Below are 22,458 nucleotides of genomic sequence, written 5' to 3'. Positions count from 1 at the left end.
ACTTTGTACGTCCCATTCGTTTTTCAAATTAGTGATAGCTTCCAAGTGCAACTCTCTGTTTCTCCTGTGATGATACAACCAGTGGTGCGTTGTGCGTTCTCTTTGCAGTTTAAATGTCATTAAATGTCCTCCTCTTCTCACGTTCTGTTGTTGAATATGTTGCGGTAAGGAACAATTAAAATAACCACAAAAGGATGCAGCAGGCACATTTATTTATCAAAGTGACCTTTGTGACAGCAGCCTCCGTTCCAGAGTTACAGTACAGTGTGACTCATCACAATTTGTGTATGAAGGAAAGGAGATGAGCTTGACGTGGTTTCACAGTTTATTTCCACTTTTTAAACACCTATTTAATAAGCACTGTGTCTCAGGAACACTTTTCTGTTGCGCCATCAACATAGTGACTTTCCTCAACACCGCAAACAGATGGCTGAAAATAAGTCTGTTCAGTGTATTGTGGCTTTAGTAAAAAGGTGTGTGTGTGTGGGTGGGTGTGTGTGTTTCTTTCTCTGTGTGGGAGTGTGTGTGGTCTGCTCAGATTAAAGCCTGTCAGAGAGCCTTAGGATCAAAGCCTTTGTGGAACACAAATCTGATCTGTCACTGGAAAAGCCACCCTGTTTTGTCTGTTCCATCTTAGCGATAGAAAGCAAAGTCACTTACCCATTATTTTTCACTCTGTCATTTTGTCAAGTTATGCACTCTTTGATTATAAATGCACCACTAAAGCTGCATAAGTGCACCACTACCACACCTCTTGCTGCCTTTGTATTTAATCACAGCTTTGAGGAAACAAATATGACATCTTTAAGGTAATCTTGTCAATATTCATTTATTCTTCCTCAAACAATTGTATTTCTGGCCTGCGTTGTTAAAATATTAGAATCTTTTGAAACGCAACATCATAAGAGGAATGTATGTTCGGATGTACAGCGCATTCGGTTGATCTGTAATGGAGTGTGGAATATAAAAATAACCTTGGTTTCCGTGTTCAGCAACAATTCAGTCTCAGCTTCACGGTTATAAAAATACAGGTGATAAAGAAAACAACTTGCCTCTATATTGTGTTGTGGTTGCAGGGCTTGTTTTATGTTAGATTTTTAACAAGACTGAAATCCCTTCATTTTGCTGCACACTGTGTGTCATACTGCCTTGTTTATTTGATTTAATGTGTTGGTTTCAAGGCTACTGGTTGAACAGATGCACAATTATACATAACATATTGATTTTAACATGCAAATCTAAATTTTGCTCAGTGTTCTAACAACACCACTGCAAGCATGTTAGCATGCATGCTAAAGGTTTTAGGTGGGATTGTAGCTGACTGTTGATTATTAGTAGATTTTCCAGTCTCTGGCTGGCTCGGTAATCTGTTTTGGCACATGCCCAAATGTTTCAAAGTGAAACAAGCAGAACATTAAAATATACACCATCAACAATGCCGCTGCACCACCTGGGTTCACGGCTTCGAGCTCAATATTAGCTTGGTGAATTTGGTGGCATGACCCATATGTCCACATCAGACACTGCCATTGGTCTTTGGCTCAGTTGTATTGAATTAAATCAAAGTTAAGATAGCTCAACTTGATACCTACCCACTTTGTTTTGCCTAAGGTTTTTCTCACCTATAATGTCTACAACTCCCTGAATTGAAATTTCTGCTTGTCCCTTACCCACCTTTAGCCTACAAGGCTGCTCTGGACTCTTGTCCTTAAAATCAAAGAATAGGGTATTAGATGAGTCTCATCATGATTGTTCTTTCAGTATAGTTCATCCCACTGCAGCGCTTCATATGAACTGAATTGCACCCCTGCTTCACTGACAGTTATACTTACAACTGGCAGGCGTCTTTTACTGGAATGATCCTGTTAAGCACCAGTCCTTGTTGTTGGCAGTTCTTGCTTTAGCTTATTCCGTATCCTTTTAACCACTGCTAACCCTTTCAAATTGCTATTGTGCAAATAAGGGTTCACAAAGGCTTTCAAATGGAAATGTTCTCTAATCTTTTATGTTTCCTTTTCTCTGTCCTCCATTTTCATCTTGCAAGGTCAATAAATATCAACTGCCGGCATGACAGTGATCGATGTACATGGACTTGTTTACTTTATAGTTCCATGGTTGAAACAACTCTTTTTAGTTTTTCAACAAGTCCAGTTTCTAGAATAAGTGGTTCAGCCCTGTGCTGTTATGTTAGCCACATGCTGTTGCACAGCATGTATTGCTTGTGTAGAGAACACATGTTTAGCACAGCAGTAGCTGGGAGGCTAATAATAACACAGTAACAACAGAATTCTTCAGAGCATTGTTCCATCAGGCTAATGAGTATGGCCTGTAATGACAGATCAATGATTACAGATGATTAGTGTTTTCCTGCTCTGGCTATGTCTCATGTCTCACTGAATTGTTGCTGCTTGCTAAACTGAAGTTCCTCCCAAAAGGACCGGCTAAATGACAGAGGGCCGTAGTACAACAGCTGGAGCTGTGGATTTTACTGGCTTAGATGGTCTGATTCTGCCATGCTTTGGGTCATCTTCAGCCTTACACAGGTCCTCCAGCTCTCTGAGGACAACTGATGAAGCACAGACTCATTAACAGCAGTGTGGATTTAGTCTTGCTAAGGGACCCTAATGGATAGATTTATCTCATTACATGTGGCACTTCATTAGATCACATACTGTTGGACAAAAGGCATTTGCCGCAGCAGAACCTCATCCACACACTCATACACAGTGTAGTGATATTTTTACATTTACTTACTCATTGTGTGCATTTATGATTTAACAAACTATAACACAGTGAGATAAAGATGAGAATTGCTTGTTTGTCAAGCAGCTGAGACCTGAATTATTTACTACACCGTAATAATATGTCATGTGCATCAGAGTTAAACAATATTATTAGCAATATTAATAAAGTATGTTGACTAAATAAATAGTTTGACGGATTATATCTTGTAGTTGAAACAATATCACAGCCTGATCACAGCTGTCATCTTGAAAGCTTCACACAGTCAGTGCACTGAAATTGAGAATGAAATACAGTTTGTTAATATTTCAGGTTGCGTACACTTTAAGTGCTTTGGTAACACCTCATTTCTGACTACTGTACTATGAGCGTATTTAGATGACAAGAGATTCATGTTATATCTGATTCAACTTTATTGTCATTGCATATATTATGGGTACATACACAATTAATGCAGAAAACAAAACAAAATTAAAATGGGACGTGGATCCACTGGGCTGTACCTAATGAAACTATGGATATTTATATGAAATGGTGATACAGCTGGTAGTTGATTTTCACGTATTACATTCGACAGTGATAGTAAAGATTATCTGCAGCATTTGTTCCAAGCTGTGTAACTTTGTATCCCAAGCACACAACAGCAACCATTATTACATACTCAGTTATTGCTGTAGCCAAAGATACGAATAAATGCAACTACATTATTTAATAACTGGAAAGTAATTAATGAAATACAGTGTAGCTTTTTCATTATTCACTCTTGCTCTTCTTTTCACCAGCGTTTTCAAACAATGCATAACAAAGACTGCCTCAGGGCCCCACACAAACTGCTTGAATTGTCCTTTTTTCCACCGGTATCAGCATCTCACAGCCTTCCAGGATGGCCTTCTCTCTGCACTACTGTTGTGGTCAAACAAAAGCAAGAGAACAGAACACAACAAGCAGGTAAAAAGCTGCTGCTGTGTTCAAAGACCGCGCCTTCACTCTCTGACTTGATCAATAGCAGGTAAACATAATGTGTTCACGGGTTGGCCTGACAAACCAACAGCAGCCTTATTCCTGTAGCAGCAGCGCAGTGCACTCTGAAGGACTTTTAATTTGAAATTTTGCTTAACAGAAACCTGAAAGTCAACGGGTGCAGCTGTGTCTTTTATAACAGTTCAGTAACAGAATTAAACTGGATCATATTGTTAATACGAGGGAGCTTCTCTATTTAGTCATCAACGTCATTTTTATATTTTGCTCCTTTGTGAGTGTTACCTGCATATTCTTTAAAATAAGATTTAAAACCACATTTTCATGCCAAATAGAGCAAGGTTTAAACCCTTTTGAGTATGAATAGTGCTGTAATGTTTACTAAATTTATGATACAGCATGCTGTATGCTAGATTCATATTTATTTACTGTATTTACTTCACAAAGGTGTTATGGATCCAAGGTTTACAATCAAAACGTGGTCAGTTTCATAGATTAAAGGAATATCATATAAATAGATCCATTCTTTTGCATCATTTTCTTTTCCTTTTCTTTTGATTGCACCTTTCAATGCTTGTAATTACCTTTTGGCATTTAAAACATGTCACACTATTGTGTGTCACATCATTAAAATCTAACCCTTGCATTTGTGAAAGGCAGGATTAACATAATTTTTGTGTTTGAAATCGCACTAGGGAAGAATCTTGATGGACTGTTTGCGAGTGGCGTCTACATAATTGCAAAGCCTTCAGTATACAAATCTCGGGCTGTCAAGAGAGTCTCTAATTTGTGTTTATATTCTGCAGAGTGACAGATGTACTTTAAGTGAAGTAATTCAGTGTCTTCAGTATCTGCTGTCAGGATTTCTTACTATGTCGTGAATGTTAATCGAGTGTGTGGCCAGATAAAGAAATCAAGGTAAACACTCCATGCAACTTCATTGGAAACTTGATTTATTTTTTTATCAATAAAATAAATGAAATGAAATATCAGCTAAAGAACATCAGAAACTTGAATTCTATCCAGCATAAGTACAGTACAGTACAGTGCACACAATAGAGATACGTGATCAAATCATTTGCAACAAAACACAAAATGCTAATTTTCAGAGCTCAAAGAAACATCATTAAAAATCAGTAGATAATGATTACTTAATTGGCACTACTTGTAAATTAAACACATGTTTCACATATTATTTTGGCACGTATATTAAATTTGTAAAATTTTGTTACTGTCAATTGATGCCTTGCAACTCTGTGCTAATTTTAGTTTCTGGAGAGCAAGGTGTGTTGTGACCATTAGATAATGCCAAAAATAATTGACTATTACCGTAAAATAACATACATTCATCGACTGACGTTGATATAACAGCTACTTATGCTATCGTGCCCCGTTCCCCAGCATCTGGCACATTTTTAATTAGTAGACATGGCAGTACGTGGCAGACAGGCTCCAATTTTGTGACAGATCCATTCATTAACTTGATTTTAACTGAATAACGTCAATTTGCGGAGAAATTGTTTTTTTCTCAAGACACGTTTAAGAAGAATTTAATAATAACGGTCCTTCATTTTGTTGAAAAAAAATAAAGCAGCCATACAACAGTGTGCAGATTTAATGGCAGTCACCTTGTGAAGAGATATCCTGGAGTGTACCCCATGTAGGTCAAGACTGTTAAGTAATTTAAACCTAGGAGTCAAACCCATCCATCATGTCATGAGTAAAGAGGCATCATATGTGTCGTTCTAAGCAGAACAAAACCCATGCTTATATCTTGTGAATACTACAGTATTAGGGCTCCTTTACATCTGTATTTTGTTCCAAATCAGGGAGAAATTGATAAAATATGTTACATTGTTGCATTCAACCTTTTTTTGGTTTGTGTTCACAAGGCAATCGAGATAAGTCAATCAAGACAAAGTTCTGAAACGCTCTCAATGCCATGCACTTGCACTTGGAGATCTACAGTCGTGTAGTGTGTGACAGGCGACAGTTTGTGGCACTGATAGATGGGAGAAACTAAATGAAGCACACACTGTTGGGATTTCCCTCTCCGCATCTCACAAACATTTAGGTTTTGGATTTGACAGGAGTGATGATCAGGGGTGCAGAATTTTTACCTCCGTCATTAGCGCAGGGGCTGAAGAATGGGAAGAGCCTCTCTGTGAAGTTGCACCCAGTGAAGGAGAAGATGCTAGCCCTAGCGTCCACATCAAAAAAGGAAACCTCACCTCCTTCGTAATCGACGAACACCCCAACCTTTTGAGGTACCTCCCTCACGCTGAGAGTTATAGCAGGACCTGTGTTGGCTGTAAACTCATTTCCTTTCCTCAGCCAAATTGTCCAGTATCCATTCTTCGGGCTCAGTCTAATATCGCCCTTCCTGTTAATGGACTGGTTTGCAACTCCTAAATCCCACTGTGTTTTGTCTTTTACCTGGACTTCATAGTAAAATTTTCCTGCTGAGAAACCCTCCTTTGCCAAGACATTAAGGACAAAATCAAACCTCTCTGGCTTGTTCACAACACGCTGCTTTTGGTTTCCATGTGTGACTTGCTTTCCGTCTTCAGAAACATACAGGTTTGGGTTTGCGGTGTCAGGATCCAGTGTCACGTCTACGGCATGCCGCTGCTTTTCTTTAAAGCTGGGATCACACAGAAACTGTATTTCTGTTGTGATTGTTTTCTCCAGCTTGGCTATGGTCCCCTGAACTTTAGACTGGTCAGTTTTTAGAGACACGTCAGACCAGTCCTTTACCTGAGGCAAAGTGGTGTCCAGAGAAAGAATAGTCTCAAGAAATGTGAAGGGGTCAATGGTGAGTGAAGCATCATTGAGCTTCTGGTTTTTCTCCTTTATTTGCCTAATTTCTTCCTCTATTTCCTTAATGAAGCCTTCTCCCTCTGTTTTATTTTGTCTCTTCTTCGTCTCAATTACCTCAGTCAGCTCAGCTTGGCTTCTCTTAATGTAGTCCACCACAGCTGTCATCACATGCCTGCTGTATGACAGTGTCTTCTCTGCATTACTTTTACTGGCCTCCAGTGAATTTTGAATCTCAAGAATTTTCTGCTGACGTGCCTGGATCATATTATCCATGTCTTTCTTTCCTGATGCCAGCTGGGTTTGCCTCATTTGAGCCTCCTCCTCTAGAGTCACTAACTTGTGTGTTTTGTGACTGCCTTTACAGAGCTCACATAGAAACACTTGATCCACCCTGCAAAACAGCTCCAAAGGTTCGTGGTGATCCTTGCATATCCTGCTCTCCAGGTTCTTAACTGGTTCAATCAGCTTGTGTCTCTTCATGGCTGGGATTCTCTGATGAGGCTCAAGGTGTGCATCACAGTAGGACATAAAACACACTAAGCAGGACTTCAGGGCTGGGAGCTTTGCCCCAGTGCAGATATTACAGAGCACATCTCCTACACCTGCTGGTTCTGGAGTACCAAAAGGCTTTGCTTTACCAGATGTCTTGAACTTTGCTGCTATCTCATTAATGAAAATGTTAACCCGAAGCATTGGTCTGGTGTGAAACTCCTCTTTGCACAGTGGGCAGTGGAATATACCATTCAGAGTGTCCCAGTAGCCTGTGATACAGTCGAGGCAGAAGTTGTGCCCACAGGGTATCGAAACAGGTTTAGTGAACACACCCAGACAGATAGAACAAAGCAAATTATCCTCCGCCATTAGACTCGTCAGAGAGGCCATGTCTAGGGTGTAGAGGGTGAAAAGAAATGAAAGAGTATAGAGTTAATTTAGTTTCATTATTGAATGTAAAATGACAGAATAAAAGTACATAAAAGACAAAACTGTGAACGTAACAAAACTTTACCTGTTGTATGAAGGCTTTTCTAAAACTTCGAACGGTGCAAAACAAAGTTAAAACATGACTCTTCTGTCTTCCTTTTACTTTCTCTTTCTACTGTGACGCTGCAGTCCCCTCCTACTTCCTTATTACTTCCTTATCTGACTGCAGCGTGTTAACCCATTACAGACTCAGTTTACGACACATCCCAAATCTTGACTTCAAAGTCTAGTATACCAAGGTTTTTTTTTATTTTTTTAGAAGTGCAGTATCCATGGTATTCTTTTCTTGTTGTTGCATCCATAACGCCAGTGAAATGCCTTTCACGTTCAGCATATTGCACCAGTAAAATTAAAGTTCTGTGACAGCACACTGTGACAAATTCAAAAGCAGTTTATATGCATTTGTGTGCATTTGCATCACATGCAAAACCGTTACATAATAAACTGTAAATGCACTCATCCTGTCCTCTCGTCTCAGGAAATAAGGCGCCTGAACACAAAAGCTTTCCTGCATATTTCAATGGCTTTGTCTAAGCTAGAAGAATCTGTGTATGTGTGTATTTTTCTGCTCAATGTTTAGTGTTCATGTATCAATCAGTCTATTTATGGTATGCATGTGGGTTTATTCACAATGAATGCAGGAGCGAGCGTATGAAAACGGGGCAAGAGCTGATAACTAAAAAATAAAAAAAAAACGTGAGAGACACAATGTACTTAACCTTTCAGCTACGCAAATTAATTAGCCTTCATCCTGTTTTGGTAGGTCAGGAACATTAGGTATGTGTGTATTTAAATATGTGTGCGTGGGTGTGTGCTGTGTGCGTCATATCTCACTATCTCAGGGCTCCATTATTCTACTGCAGCGTATTCTTTGCTGGGTACATGTGAGTAGATGGTGCAGCTTTAGCAGCCGTTAATGAATTGACTGACAATGTGAAGACGTGATTTATAGGAAATAGCACTTTAAATATACAGTCTTACGACACCAGCAAGCTCTATGTTTGCTCAGCATTGTAAATGAGTTATTCATATGGTCAGAAAAAAATGCTCCCAGTTGTGGGGTACTCATCTGAAAATGATCAACCACTTCTGATCTCAGCTGTCATGGGCCACATCTTATTAAGGTCTCACCTTAATGCCCTGGCTACGATGAAACATTCAAACGACATACAGTATGGATCAGATGGGGGTTCCCTTTGATGCTGGACTCTGTGGAGCTCCAGGACCCAAGCCTTTCTTCTCCTCTGCATGATTCAACGATAGTTTCATCGAAGGATGAGAGGGAATCTGGGCTTTTCTCCTCCCATCCTTTTTCTTCTCACTCCAATCCATCTCTCATCCAGCACTGCTTTTTTCCCCACCTCTTCATCCCTGTACTCCATATCTCTGGGCTCTAACCTTGAATACATGAATAAGAGATTAGAGGAGCTCAAAGTGCTGGAGGAGCTAAACCTCCATCTATTAGTATTGAATGCCTCCTGCAAGGCGTCTGCTTAGTTTTAAACAGAGTGTAAAGCGCGTCCTAGAGCCCAAGAGAAGAACTGTAACATTGACTGAGTGGTGGACCTCAGGCTAAAATGTGTGATTACCACACAGCACAACCAACAAAAACACATTAGAATATAATTAATATCATAAGATGTATGGCCAGATGTTTATGAATACCCCAGTCCACCTGTTTTCGTAACTCGTGTACAGGAAATGCTGAAAGAAAACTTGTGGTTTTCTTTTGTACGCTTTTACTCAACTGTCCATGCTAGCTGTGAAGTGGAACTTCTGTAGAGCAACTACTGTATGTTGTAAAAGATGTGGGATGAAACCCACAGTTTTAGAATTCATTAGTTTAAGTGAACCTAATTCAGGCCTAAATCAGGCCGGTGTCTGTTTTCTAGCAGTTACATGTATGTTTGGTGGCAGACTTTGTCTGTGCAACATATCTACTTACAACTTCATTCATTCATTCATCTTCTGTAACCGCTTGTTCACCCTGTACACCCTGGACAGGTCTCCAGTCTATCTCAGGGCTAACACAGAGAGACAGACAACCATTCACACTCACACCTACGCCCAATTTAGAATCACCAATGAACCTAAGGAGCATGTCTTTGGACAGTGGGAGGAAGCCGGGGTTGTACTTGCGACTTGCAAGACATATACAGGACTGGAGTGTAATTTGACTCATATTAGCCTAATAATAGGAGCAAGGACTAATAAATGTGTCTCCCATGTGGTACAGTATGTAAAACAGATTGTGCTGCTTGACCAGTATTGGGAGGAGGAAGGATTACATCAGGAACACCTGCCATTTAGCTTTTATTATATAACCTAACCTGTGCCTTTAACGCTGCTATATACAGTGGTATTGTAGACTGCTGGCCCCATTTTAACATGACAATGCTCCCATAAACAAAGCAAGAAACAGAAAGAAATGGTTTTCCAAGAAGCTGACATGCCTGCAAAAAGCCCTGTCCTCTTACTCTCTGTTATACTCTTGCTTTTATACTTGTTGAAAATTTGTACTTGAAATTAAATGTGGTTTAGTAATGACAATACACCTTTTTATGACTTATGGCTAAAAGCACCAATGTACAAAATGTCATTAATGGTGTTACATGAACGTAAGTCATGACAATGAGCCAGCATGCACAATACTAGGATCCTGGAAGTTGCTCACCAATTAAATGAGATCTGTTTGAATTCATTATTAGTGCTGTGCCTTGAATTCCAATGGGGGGGTGGGGGGTGTGGGTCTTGAACCACACCACCACTCTGATCTATTACATTATGGCAAGCAGCTGACGCAGATAGAGCAAAGAGCAGGTGCCCTATCGTGTCCAAATGAGTCTATTGTTGTTTCTTCAGTAACACAAAAGTTGTGGAACGTGCACAATGGAAAATCTGACACAATTTTAAATTCGACACAATATATGGAAAAATAAAGGTAAGGCTTTATACCTAATAATAAAGAATGTATGTAAGAAGAACACACTAGTGTAAGAAATCAAATGTGCCACATTATGTCTGTGGGCTTTAACAGAGTTGTGAGAGAGAAAGGAGACTCCATCATTCTAGTTTGTTTACTACTTGGTCAGAACAAAGGGATGTATTATTTCCAACCCCTAGACACAACACTTCTGGGGGGAAGATAAATAATTAGTCATGAGATAAGTTTCTCCCTCCATCCATCAGCCTGGGGACTCTGGCTGCCATAGGAGAACTGAAGCCAAATAAGAGTCCTCTCCCTCCAGTGTTTTTATTCCCTAGACACTCCAGCTCTATACCCCCCCCCCCCCCCCCCTTGATGGGAAGACTTTCACATGCTTGCGAGGACGACTCCGTCTTTGTCAGGTCGTCCACGGATTAAAATGAGTTTGTCGCAGATACTGCTTTACTTTTTCTTCAAAACTGCATGGAAAAGGAAGAACACTGAACCTGAGTTGCAAGTCAATCCAAAGTTGTTTGAGGCAATTCATGCCATTAAAATATCCAACTGTAACATTACATCTTTTTTTTTCTACCCGTAACATTTCTCATCATCTTCTCAAGTAACTTGGCAGTGCAGAAGATTTTAGGCTTTGTAAAATGACATGAGAAGGAATGAATAAATGTGTAAAAGTCTAAGATAAGATTTTTTGAACTTCATTAAGTGACATATTGAAACTGAAACAGAACATGAATACTAAATTCCCACCTGGTTTATGGCACAGGAAAAGCCTTCTAGTAAAGATATTGCCTATATTGTCTGGGGGATGTTTTTAATACTTCAAAGTGGGAGTAAGCTCTTTGAGAGCTGAATGTTTTGTGTATTGTATCTGGGCTACTCTCCCGCACTGAAATCAGACCGGACAAATTCTTGAACACCGTGGTGCTTAGAGATTATAAAAGATCAGACAGTTTTTTTTTTCTAATGTTAAGGCTGTTAAGCGGCTTTATCGCCACTCTTAGTCATTACGTGTTTGGTGACTGTTGGATTTATACCGCTATCCGAGATAGCCACCAAACACCAGAAGAAGGAGTTTTTCTGAGAGGCTGCTTCTACTGTTGAATTATTCATTTGTGTCACTTGCCAGAATCAGTGCCTGTGACTGAAAATGTGACATGGATTGAATGACTGAAGACTCAGTGAGATAAATATTTTTAATGCTACAGAGGTCAAAAACTCATGTGAGCTGTGGAGCATAAGAAAGCCAAAAACAGAACTCCCCCCTCCCCTCCCACCATTGTAGTTGAATCGTTTAACATTTTTGGATAAGCACATGCCCTGAATGCATTTTACACGCTGTGCATGATTTGAATATTGACACAAAAGTTGTATGAGAACACAAGGAACAAACTTTTTAATGCTAGAAAGGGTAGGAAGATTACGGTTCAAGATGTATTCATACATTAACAGACCCTAATCATGACAGATGGTGAAATGTCTCCAAGAAATCCTGATCTTAAATCCAGTCACCTTTGTTTCACCCAGTACTGGAGCTAGAAGCAGCTACACTAAGCTGGTATATGAAGAGCTGCAGGTGACTTAAGTCTGCTCTCACATTAAACTTTTTCTGCACACTGAAAGAAATCTGATTGCCATTACTCTAATTGCTCTAAGCATATACACTCAGTGCTCTGTTGTTGTGTTTTTGACAAAGCAGCTGCTCAAAGCTGGTTTCCAGCAATATCGAACTACATTTTCTGTAACCACACATGTCAACAACACTCCATATCTCCATATCAGCGGACAGAGCTGTAGCTTCTTTCACACCTTAAGTCTGATACATGTAATTAATTGTTACAACGTTCATTCCCCATGTTCCTGCAAAGACTGGTTTACATGGATAAGTTCAGTTTCTCAAACTAAGCATTAGTTATTTCTCCTCTATCTGATTTCATTGCATCCAACATAGCTTATTGTTCGTTGTGAGCTATACATCATCTTCCGTTTCCAGACTGACACTCCTCTACTCTTTGTGCAGCACCATCCTCTGTAACGCTCTCTCTTTCTGTCCATACATCTCTTTTTTTTTCAGTCACTCTCAACAGCTTCAGCCGCATTAAATGACTCGGAGCAGCAGCCCTTTCTTGGCTGTCACAGAGGGGCTTTTAACAAGGTCCTGCACTCCTTTTGCTCTTTCCTCCTCATTTTACCATGCTGCCACCACTTTCCCCTCTTTCCCTCTGTAATTTTCCCTTTCTCTGAGGGTAAAGTGAACACCTTCCTGAATAAAGTAAAGGAGAGATGGAAAGTGGTTGAAGCCTTTTAATAAGTGGGAGCCTGAATATTTCTCAGCCACCTTTAGGCCTTTGTAAGGACTTATTGTACGGAATTAACATTTGTTTGATGTGTGTTCATGCACTGAATGAGAACATTACATTTCAGTAAAAAAAAAAATTTAAAATTAAAAACAGATATTATGCCTCGACAACAAATAATAATCTGATTTGATTGAATGAGACAACCAGTTTATCAGTTATGTTATTTTTTTTTAAACAAAAATGACAAACATGTACATGTTGCAGCAGTTTCACATTAGAAAATGTGCTCATTTTATTTATTTTCTATGGGAGTGAAATGAGACTTTCAGGACTTTGAAGCAGTTTGGGAATACAAGCCATATAACCAGCATAACCCAAAAAGAAAAAATATATATATATATTTTTTATTGCTGAAATACTGGTATTTGGGTGATAATTTGTCTGGTAAAACAGCGCATGGCTGCACTATGAATGCCACTGAAAAGCCAATTTCGAGGAGTTTACTTCTCAGCTTTTCTTTCTTTTGCTGTCTGTGCCTTTTGCCCTTATTCTGGAAAAAAAAAAAAAAAAAAAAAAAAACATATTTATGTGACTAATGAAAGCGAATACTCCACTAATAAACTGTGTACATAACATTCGATTTTTTTCCACTGGCGGTAAAGTAGTTTGACCGTTCGAACACAGCCCCTCTCTTTCATTCCTAAGTGACCATACTGTCTGGAAAATCTTGGCATTGGGATGTTTGCACATATGCTAAAACCTGTTGATTTCTGAGTCTTTGATAATGTTTCAAAGTAAGCGTGTTTCTCCTAACACTAACTCAGTTTTACAAGTGGTTGTCACAGAACTAACTGTAAACATTCATGCCCCCAAAACCTGAAAAAAATGCACCAGTCAGAAAATGCTACATTCAGATTAAGGCCTAACTCATAATTTAAAAGTGGAATACGATGTTCACATGCAAACAATTCCTCACCTGTTGAACAAACAAAATATAAATAATCCCCCAGTTTTTTCTTCTCTGTGCACATTGGTGTATTGTTAGTAGTAGTGTTGTGAACAATTAAAAGGTAAAAATAACACGTAATGTTTGAACCTAATGACCCTAATGAGCTATGTTTCTTTAATATAGTTAACATAGTTCTTGCTTAAAATCTAGGTACTGTGAATCTCTTCACAATCTGTGGTAGGACAGAGAAATAAGTGAATGGTGCAATTAATTGGAAAAGACCTGCTCCTTTCTATACAGTGGTGTTTAGCGGCTTCATGTAATTATTAGTTAATCCACATAGCTATTTCTTGTAGCTTCCACATGCTTGTCAGTGTCGAGATGAAATTTCTGCATTTGTCAGGTTATAATGGAAGCATGTAATATAGGAATGTGTGAATGTGCATTTAGAGATCTGATGTCTGTGGGTTGATATTAGCATTCATGACGAACATGGATATTAAAGCCGACTGAATCACCTCTGACGCCCTGTGTTTCAATCATAGACAGTATAAAAGAGTTATTGATCCATAGCAGAGGAGACACACAGAGAAGCGGAAAGATTTTTAAATACTCATCAGTTTTCGCACTCTCAGAAAGGTTTGGTAAATCTGTTCTTTAATTGATTTCTAGAAGGAGGCAAAAGCCAGCAAGCTTCAGCAAAACAGTGAAACAGCAGAAAGTATTGCTGTGCTGGTCTGAAATACACTCCCTCGTGTATTCCTCTGTACTGTTTCTTTAGTAATCTATATCATCCTCCAGTGTTCTCCTATACCGACCCAGTGGTTTCTGGTGTTCCATCATCTTTTAGAGTAGGGAGGAGTGGCCGCTCAGGTTCATTCAGTCTTCCAGCTGACCATGATGAATGTGAGAAAGGTCCAGTTCACCCCTAAGCAGCATAGCCTCCCTACCTAACTCCTTCCCACCAGCTCCAGCTCCTCTCGCTCTTAGTTTAGCAGTAGAATTGAATGTGTTCAACTACCCATGTAGAGCGGAAGCACAATAGGTCAACTAGCTATCCATCAGTGGTCTGGTGTGTGAGAACTGAATGAACCCAACAGGTCACGTTGGGCTAGAGTCTAGGTTTGAAGTTACTGCTTCATGTTGGGAGTAGAATGGAAAAACAACAAAAGTACAGAGATACAAAATCACCACCATGATACAAAGTGAAAGAAAACAAATACATGGCAACAAGCATAACATTATGACCACCTTCCTAATATTGTGTAGGTTTCCCTTGTGCCTCCAAAACAGTTGTGACTCAGAGAATGGACATGGGACATGTTGTTAGTGGGGGCCTTTGGGTCCTATGGGTTATGGATCATCCCATAGATACTTTACCAGATCAGTTTGGGATTTAGTGAATTTGGAGGCCAGGTCAACACCTTGTGCTGTTCTTCATGTTTTTTTTTAGTTGTTTCTAAACCGTTTATGTGTGTGTGTGTCTGTGTCAGGCTGCATCCTGCTGGGGATGGCTGCTGCCATCAAGGAGTGTCATTGCTATGGGGTGGGGGTGCCTGGTCTGGTCTAGGTGGGTGGTACACATCTAAGTAACATCCACATGAATGCCAGGTCCAAAAGTTTCCCAGCAGAACACTGAGTTGTCACAAGATGGTCAATGTTATTTACATCTCCTGTCAGTGGTTTTAATGTTGTGGCTGATCAGTGTACAACTACTAAGAGATAGAAAATAACTAGAAAGGGACCCATAGCCACTGCACTGAGACAGAACCCAACAACAGTGACATGTAAAAAGTCTTAAACGACAAACGACAAAGCCACTACATGTCATCAATGGTAGAAGGGTGGAGGAGCTTTTACATGTATGTGCCCAGCAGCCTGTTGTCTCATCACCCATCCAATGTCTAGTTCCTCCTTTAAATGTTTTTTTGTTTTATTTTGTTTTTGTCTCTCTTCTGGTCTCTTTCTCTCTCGTCTTTCTATCTCCTCTCCTCCCTCTGTGCCGTCTGTCTCCCCTCGGTTTCTCTTGTAACGCCAGACGGTCCTTGTGAAATATGGAGGAGATCACAGAGGATTTCTGTCTATCTGACCCTAGAATGCCCTTCATCTTCCTCTCACAGCTTGATCTATCACACACAAGTGCTTTTTATTGTTGTTTGGCAGCTGGCTCTTGGCCCATGGCTCTACTTTTCTCTTCCCGCCCCTCTCATTATTGCTGCGTGCCTCTCTCTGTTGGGAATAAGCCAACATATTTGCATATCCTCTGAACTACAGTATGGTTGTTTTATCTAAAACCACTCTCGACCTCAAAGTCCGTATTCTTTCTGATATGCCGCAGTTCTGTGATCTGGTAAAGGTTATTTATAAAGAGATTTTGTCATTGTCGAAGACACAGCTATCCTTTACCAGCTCCTTAAATATTGATTGCCAGCTCATAAATGGCTTCAGCCAAACAAAACAGAAACACTTCACGGAGGCGGCGGTCTGATGTCTTAGAAGTCTGGTATATTTAAGACACTCCACCTATTGATGCTTATTTTAGCTGCATCTTTCACTGTCTCACCTTGACCATCAGAAGAAGAGAATTGTAATCATCTGTCATCTGTAAAACTTGTCAGTGTGGAAAAGAAAATCTTCCAAAGCCTGAGCAACTTCTCCCTTTTCACTCCGTCTTGTGATCTTCTCCCACTCAATTAAAAACTTGGTGTTTTTAAGATACCAAATATGTACTTTTTTCTACAGTGGCATCACTAGTTTATAGATAAAACAAGATATCCCTGCTGTACATTATTTACAACTAATTCATCCCATCTTGTGTATGTTTTGCTCTGCATCGTATAGGGACAGTGGTCTCATTTATCACTGGCTAATCTTAAGGAAGACAAGAAGTCTTGTCTATTTGAAGTGTCATATATATTATGAGAGCTCCAGGGTATTTTAGTGTTGATGTGTTTTGAATCAACGGAGCCAGTACTTTGTTAACAGCCTTTTAACAACCCCCTGACACTGTTTCTTTCCCCTCCAAGACTTTGTATAATAAGGGAAGGTTGTTCATTTAATCTGAACTCACAACAGCAAATGATTAGACAGTTAACTCTTTGGGCCTGGTATGCTTATGCAGTGCTGATTAGAACTGAACAGGATTTCTTGAAATAATCTGAATATGTGAATTTATCATTAAGTGTTTACCAGATCAGGCGTAACATTAGGACTGATCAGAGAATAGACATGGGTCTTCTGAGGGTGCCTTTGGGTCCTATGGGTTATGGATCATCCCACAGATACTTGATCAGTTTGGGATCTAGTGAATTTGGAGGCCAGGTCAACACCTTGTGCTGTTCTTCATGTTTTTTTTTTTAGTTGTTCCTAAATCGTTTTTGTGTGTGTATCTGTGTCAGGCTGCATCCTGCTGGGGATGGCTGCTGCCATCAAGGAGTGACATTGCTATGGGGTGGGGGTGCCTGGTCTGGTCTCGGTGGGTGGTACATGTCTAAGTAACATCCACATGAATGCCAGGTCCAAAAGTTTCCCAGCAGAACACTGTATTGTCACAAGATGGTTAATGTTATTTACTTCTCCTGTCAGCGGTCATAATACTGTGGCTGATCGGTTTATTTATCACTAAGCCTGATGAAAATGACCATAACTAAAACATGAAGTGCATTATTTAAAAAGACTAAAAATGTATGATATATGCCTACAGTCACTTAATCGCTTCTGTTCTTACATCACATTCTAGGAGGATGTCCTCACCATTATTTGCTTTCTTTTTTAGACTAATCCTTCCTCTGAATACCAAGATCCTTTGTTATCTAGAGTGTCAGAAACGTTCTTAGATACTTGCTGGATTCAATTTCTCTCTTGCTGACTACCATGAATTCAAAGAAACCCAGGTTAAATTCAGAAGTCTGGTTTCTCCACCATATTCCTGCATGGTAGTTGCTGTGGGCTCCATCACTATGGTTGCTCTCCTCATTAGCTCTTAAAAGCAATCATTGTTTATTGTCTGCCAGTGTGGAATGATGGCACAGACAATAGATTTAAAACTCTGGTATACAGCAAAATAAATGTACCTGCTGCTGATTCACTAAATTCACACCAAGGGAAGACCTGCTCTGTACCTTTGAAATATATTTTTTTCAACTCATTTATTGTACTCAAAAAATAGTCAATCATTAACAGAATTAAAAGCTGCAGGTGTTTCTGCTGCTGCTGTCTGACTGAGCTCCAGAGTGGAGATACCATCAAAAGCCTGCAGCAAACATTTCGGCAAATGAATAGTTCCAAATAGTTTATAGTTTATATTATAGTTTTAGACAGAAGTTTATTCCATTTTGACCAAGTCTCTGACCCTTGGTGGAGCAGCTATTTGTTTCCATTCCTTCTTAAGTAGGACTGCCCTAATATGTGTATTATATGAGCCTAGGCATTTCCACAATATTTGCACAACATTAGTACATAATAGCAAGTAACCATGTAAGTAAGGACCAGTTGCCAGTAATAGGATGCAATTTTGTATCATCCTCTGTCTTCCTCTAGCCACTGTTCCTTTAAATCACTCTCTTGTCACCTTCTTGTCTCATCACTCTCTACCTTTTGTCATTGCTGTACGCCTTTAGTCAGAGCTCCACTCAACCATCCCACCAGCAGAAGAAAGGTCAGTTGTTGAAACAATGACAGTGACCTTGGATCTGATGGGTTTAATGGATAAAGCAGGTGACCAGAGCTCCACACGTCATAGACCATTCAGGTGGCGTATCACTCCGTCTTGACTGATGATGATGATGGACTGGTGAGATGGATGGACTCGTGCTCTCTGATGGACCATCTGGAGGTTATGCCCATGTCATATTTTTTTTTCCATCATACACAACAGTAGCTTTTGTGTTCAGGTCAGAGTGTGGAGTTTCTCCATCAAGTTTGATGACACGTGACAGCCACTGACACATCTGTCTATTCTGATGAATGCTTGTGGGTGTCCATGTGTGCCGCTGTTACCTTCAGGGACCATAAAATGCAACTCACTCATTTTGTCCAACCTTGGTTTGACAATGTGACATGCAAGAGAGATGGAAGCACAAACATATTTTGGTTTTTTTTATATAACATTTTAGTTAAAATTGCATTAGTATTGTTATTAGTATTGTATTAAAGTCATGTGTAACTAAAGGTGCGGTCACTTTAAGTCATATCTGGGTGACATCACAGGTCACTAATCTCAAATTCTTTGCAGTGGAAAGTTGGTCCGGGGTCAATCTGTTGGGAACTGATTATGCCTTGGTGAAGATTTGCCAGGTCAATCAAATCATTTGGAGGGGCTTTATGCGGTGATGGTCAGAACAGCGAGATAGTCACACGAGGGCAGAGGCATTATTTGTTTGCAACCAACTAGCTCTGATTGGTCGTAGGACTGTCCAGTCGTGTGGATAGATATTTTCTCTCTATCTGTTGAAAAATGCCCCATAATCAAATCCAGATGGCGTGTTAGCGTACTTATATTTTGAAAACAACTGAGTCTGTGAGTCTCTGCGTCTCTGCCAGGCTATGGATCGCTTGTAACACATGCAGATTAGCTTCAAATATTTGTGTGCTTAGTCTAAAGCGTTCACGTACTAATTTGATTTTGGATGTCTCATAAGTTCAAAAGAGATATAATAACACAGTGTTAGTCTCCATTATATATCTAACTGTAAGCTCTGGTATTACACAGAGAAACTTTGCATAGAGCCTTTCTTTGTTGCAACAAATGACCGGATAATCTCGTATTGTGAAAGAGCTGATGTTACTTTTAACGCTAGATGGATTGCAAAGCACCCATTAGCTAGACAGCAGATCTATTACACTGCAACACCCTCTGCAGTGCTAACAAAATGTATGCATCTATTTTTCACATGCTTTATGTGACTGGGGAGACATGCATGAATACTCATGGATTCCCCCCTGTCATGTATTATAATACAGACAGTGTGGTCCTCCTGATATGCAAGCTCTTCTGGGGGGCTCCATTGGACTCTCATGTTGTAGTGAATCAATATCTTAGGCAGGATCTCATTTCTCTTGTCTGTTTTTGTCTTTCCCTGCAAACTCATGGGAGCTGCGAAACCCAGTGATAGACAATACATCTGTGGTGGATGGATCAAATAGACTTTCATTCTGTAGCGTTGCCATGTTTCCTTGTAAAGTTGCACCGTGAAACATGAGTTAAAGTAACTTTTCCCAAGGTCTTGCACACGCTTTCAACATCAATCAGCATTGTTACCTTCAGGTCTGACAGTAAAAGATGGGGAATACTCCAGGTGATTTCACTTCTCCAAGGTGTCTTACCTTTATCCTCTGACAACTGATAAAAGATGATTTATATTGCGCTCACCTTTGATGAAGCAATATCACGGTATATTGATGAAGTCTTTTCACCAAGAAATTTCTCATTACGTCTGTACAGAGGATAATACTGCGTATTCAAACTCCAAAGAGAAAAACACATTTTAGTCTCACAGTTAATGCCATTATGTGCTTGAAAATGGCTTAACCTACCAACAATGCCCTCATTTAAAACTATGATCAAGTTGTTACCATTACCAATTTCTAGCTACGCAGAGCTGCTAAATTCAGCTTTTCCTAACAGACAGAATTACTGCTTGCTGACACTGACAGGAATTGAATCATGTTGCTCCACTGTAGGACAGTGCTTCCACTCGCTAAGCCACCTAGCTGACAAATGGTTAGAGTTACAAGAAACACAACAATACAATTGCTGCACAAATAAAGGGCTTCTGAAGTTTAATTGAACATGTCTGAATTTTAGTTTGCTACCTTGCCATCGTAGTCTGTTGTTCAGGAGAACCAAGCAACAGAGGCTCACAAAGGCGGTCACTGAACCGTGAATGTTGACGCAGTTTAGTAACTGAATTTTCACCCTGGAAGGATGTTTTTGTTAGCCCATCTGAACCGTTGTGATGTGTTGCATATGCACGTAAGGCATAGGCTATAGTTTGTTGGCTGTGGGCTGTCATTTGTGTTTACGCTATTTTTATTTTATTGCCATACATCACACATACATCACAGAGCCAGCGCTGCAGGGAAGATGCCAGAATGTCAAGCATATGTGCAGGCAAAGGAGAGAAGTGATGGATAATGAGTTGACAATTAGTGTTTGACATTTACACAAAAAAAAATAAAAAAAAATAAAATGTGCTTGACTAGTAGGGGCCGAGTGGAAACTGTGAAAGTGGATATGTGGATAAATAAATGGTCAGAATTTTGTCCTGATATTACTAATTGGACATAATACATAAATATTGTAAAAGTAGATGTTAGTATATACAGTATATTTAAACTCAGCATTGATGAATCCTACTGTATCCTGTGTCACAATGTTATTTTAAAAGGCTACAGGGAGTGATGGCAAGGCATCAGCGTTACTGCAAGCACTTTATTCAGTGCAGTCCAAGTTAGACATTGACAACACTGACATATTTTGGTACTTTCATTATTATTTTAAAATGCCACGTCTTAGCTTTATTTTGAAATCCAGATCTACTCAACTAGTTTTTCATGCACCAACCAGTAACTGCACAATTAGCTTATGAAACGTTTATTGTGAAACAAAGATCCAAGCGAATGTTTTGGAGTTGATTCTAGGTGCGACATTTTCTGTTGCTGGCTACGACCACGAAGACATTAGAAATGTCGGTGCAAGTGAAACATGCTGTTATAAAGGTGAAACAACACAAATGCCCGAAATATGGGGTGTATTGAAAAGTGTTAGGTGTGTCAAATCCAACTGTTTGTTATAGTGTTACAGCTCAGGAATGTGCAGACGAGACGGCAGAAGACCCGTGAAGAGGGAAACAAAAAAAACTTAAAAGCTGTATTATTATAATATAAATATAGGTCAGTTTAAATCTTTATGCTCTGATTCATGTGCTCATCTTTGTAATTTATTCAGATTTATAATATACAAACTATCCTTCCTGTATGGTGAGCTGTCAATAGCTTGAGCAAAACACATGTTTAACTAAACATCAATTTTGGTGAAACCTAATAACATATAATCTTCACAGCCTAGGCTTTATCCTGTATCTGATCCTGACAGCAGGAAGAACTGAGCCGGTGGATATTTACTGTGTAACATTTGGGTCTATGTTTAAAACGATCTTCAGTCCTCACAGTGTTAAAGTTAAAGCTTAAAGTTGGCTCTCAGTGGCTGTTTCATTCCAAATCCAGTGCACTGGACTACAGAGCCAACACAACAGAAACATTACCACCGTCCTAATGTATTCTGACTGTGCTGTGCTTTCCATTGTGTTGACCATTTTTCAGGCCACAGTTTTTTAAATTGATGGATGAACTATTTATGCAGCCATTAGTTTCAGCCCCATGTAAAAAAATAGAATTGCAGCAGATTGAAAAGTGCTTCAGATGGGTAATTCATCACAGTCAGAGACACATTATTGGTAGGTGGTAATGCAGTTCAAAACATTTACAGTTTTGAAGTCTCCCTTGTTGATTGGATTCGACCAAATAAATGTGACATACTGTACATTACTCTGATAAAAAATATTTCCTGGTGGAGGAAAATTAAAAAACAGGGCATGGGTGAATGTGGAAATAATTCTGTTATGCTTTCACATCTTCTCCTCTGCACCTGAACACACCAGCTCAAAAGAAAACGGCATAATCAGTCATGCTCAAAATAAGTAACACTGACCACAAGGGATGGAGACAGCTCATAACCAATACATTTT

At 39.6% G+C, this 22,458-nt stretch overlaps 1 protein-coding gene across 1 annotated transcript; it reads right to left on the bottom strand.

Annotated features, from left to right (window-relative positions):
• Positions 1-4,716: 4,716 nt before the first annotated feature.
• On the bottom strand, positions 4,717-7,725 carry LOC311492289 (E3 ubiquitin-protein ligase TRIM21-like). Its single transcript, XM_084550525.1, has 2 exons — positions 7,547-7,725; positions 4,717-7,424 (listed from the first exon to the last, which is right to left on the bottom strand). Exon 2 carries the CDS (start codon positions 7,420-7,422, stop codon positions 5,791-5,793), a length of 1,632 nt encoding a protein of 543 aa, XP_084406651.1. The 5' UTR covers positions 7,423-7,424; positions 7,547-7,725; the 3' UTR covers positions 4,717-5,790.
• Between the last annotated feature and the right edge of the window lie 14,733 nt (positions 7,726-22,458).

The sequence above is a fragment of the Chelon labrosus genome (genome assembly GCF_963514085.1).
Source record: "Chelon labrosus genome assembly, chromosome: 8".
Lineage (NCBI taxonomy): Eukaryota > Metazoa > Chordata > Actinopteri > Mugiliformes > Mugilidae > Chelon > Chelon labrosus.
This window is presented reverse-complemented; position numbering and strand designations above follow the sequence as displayed.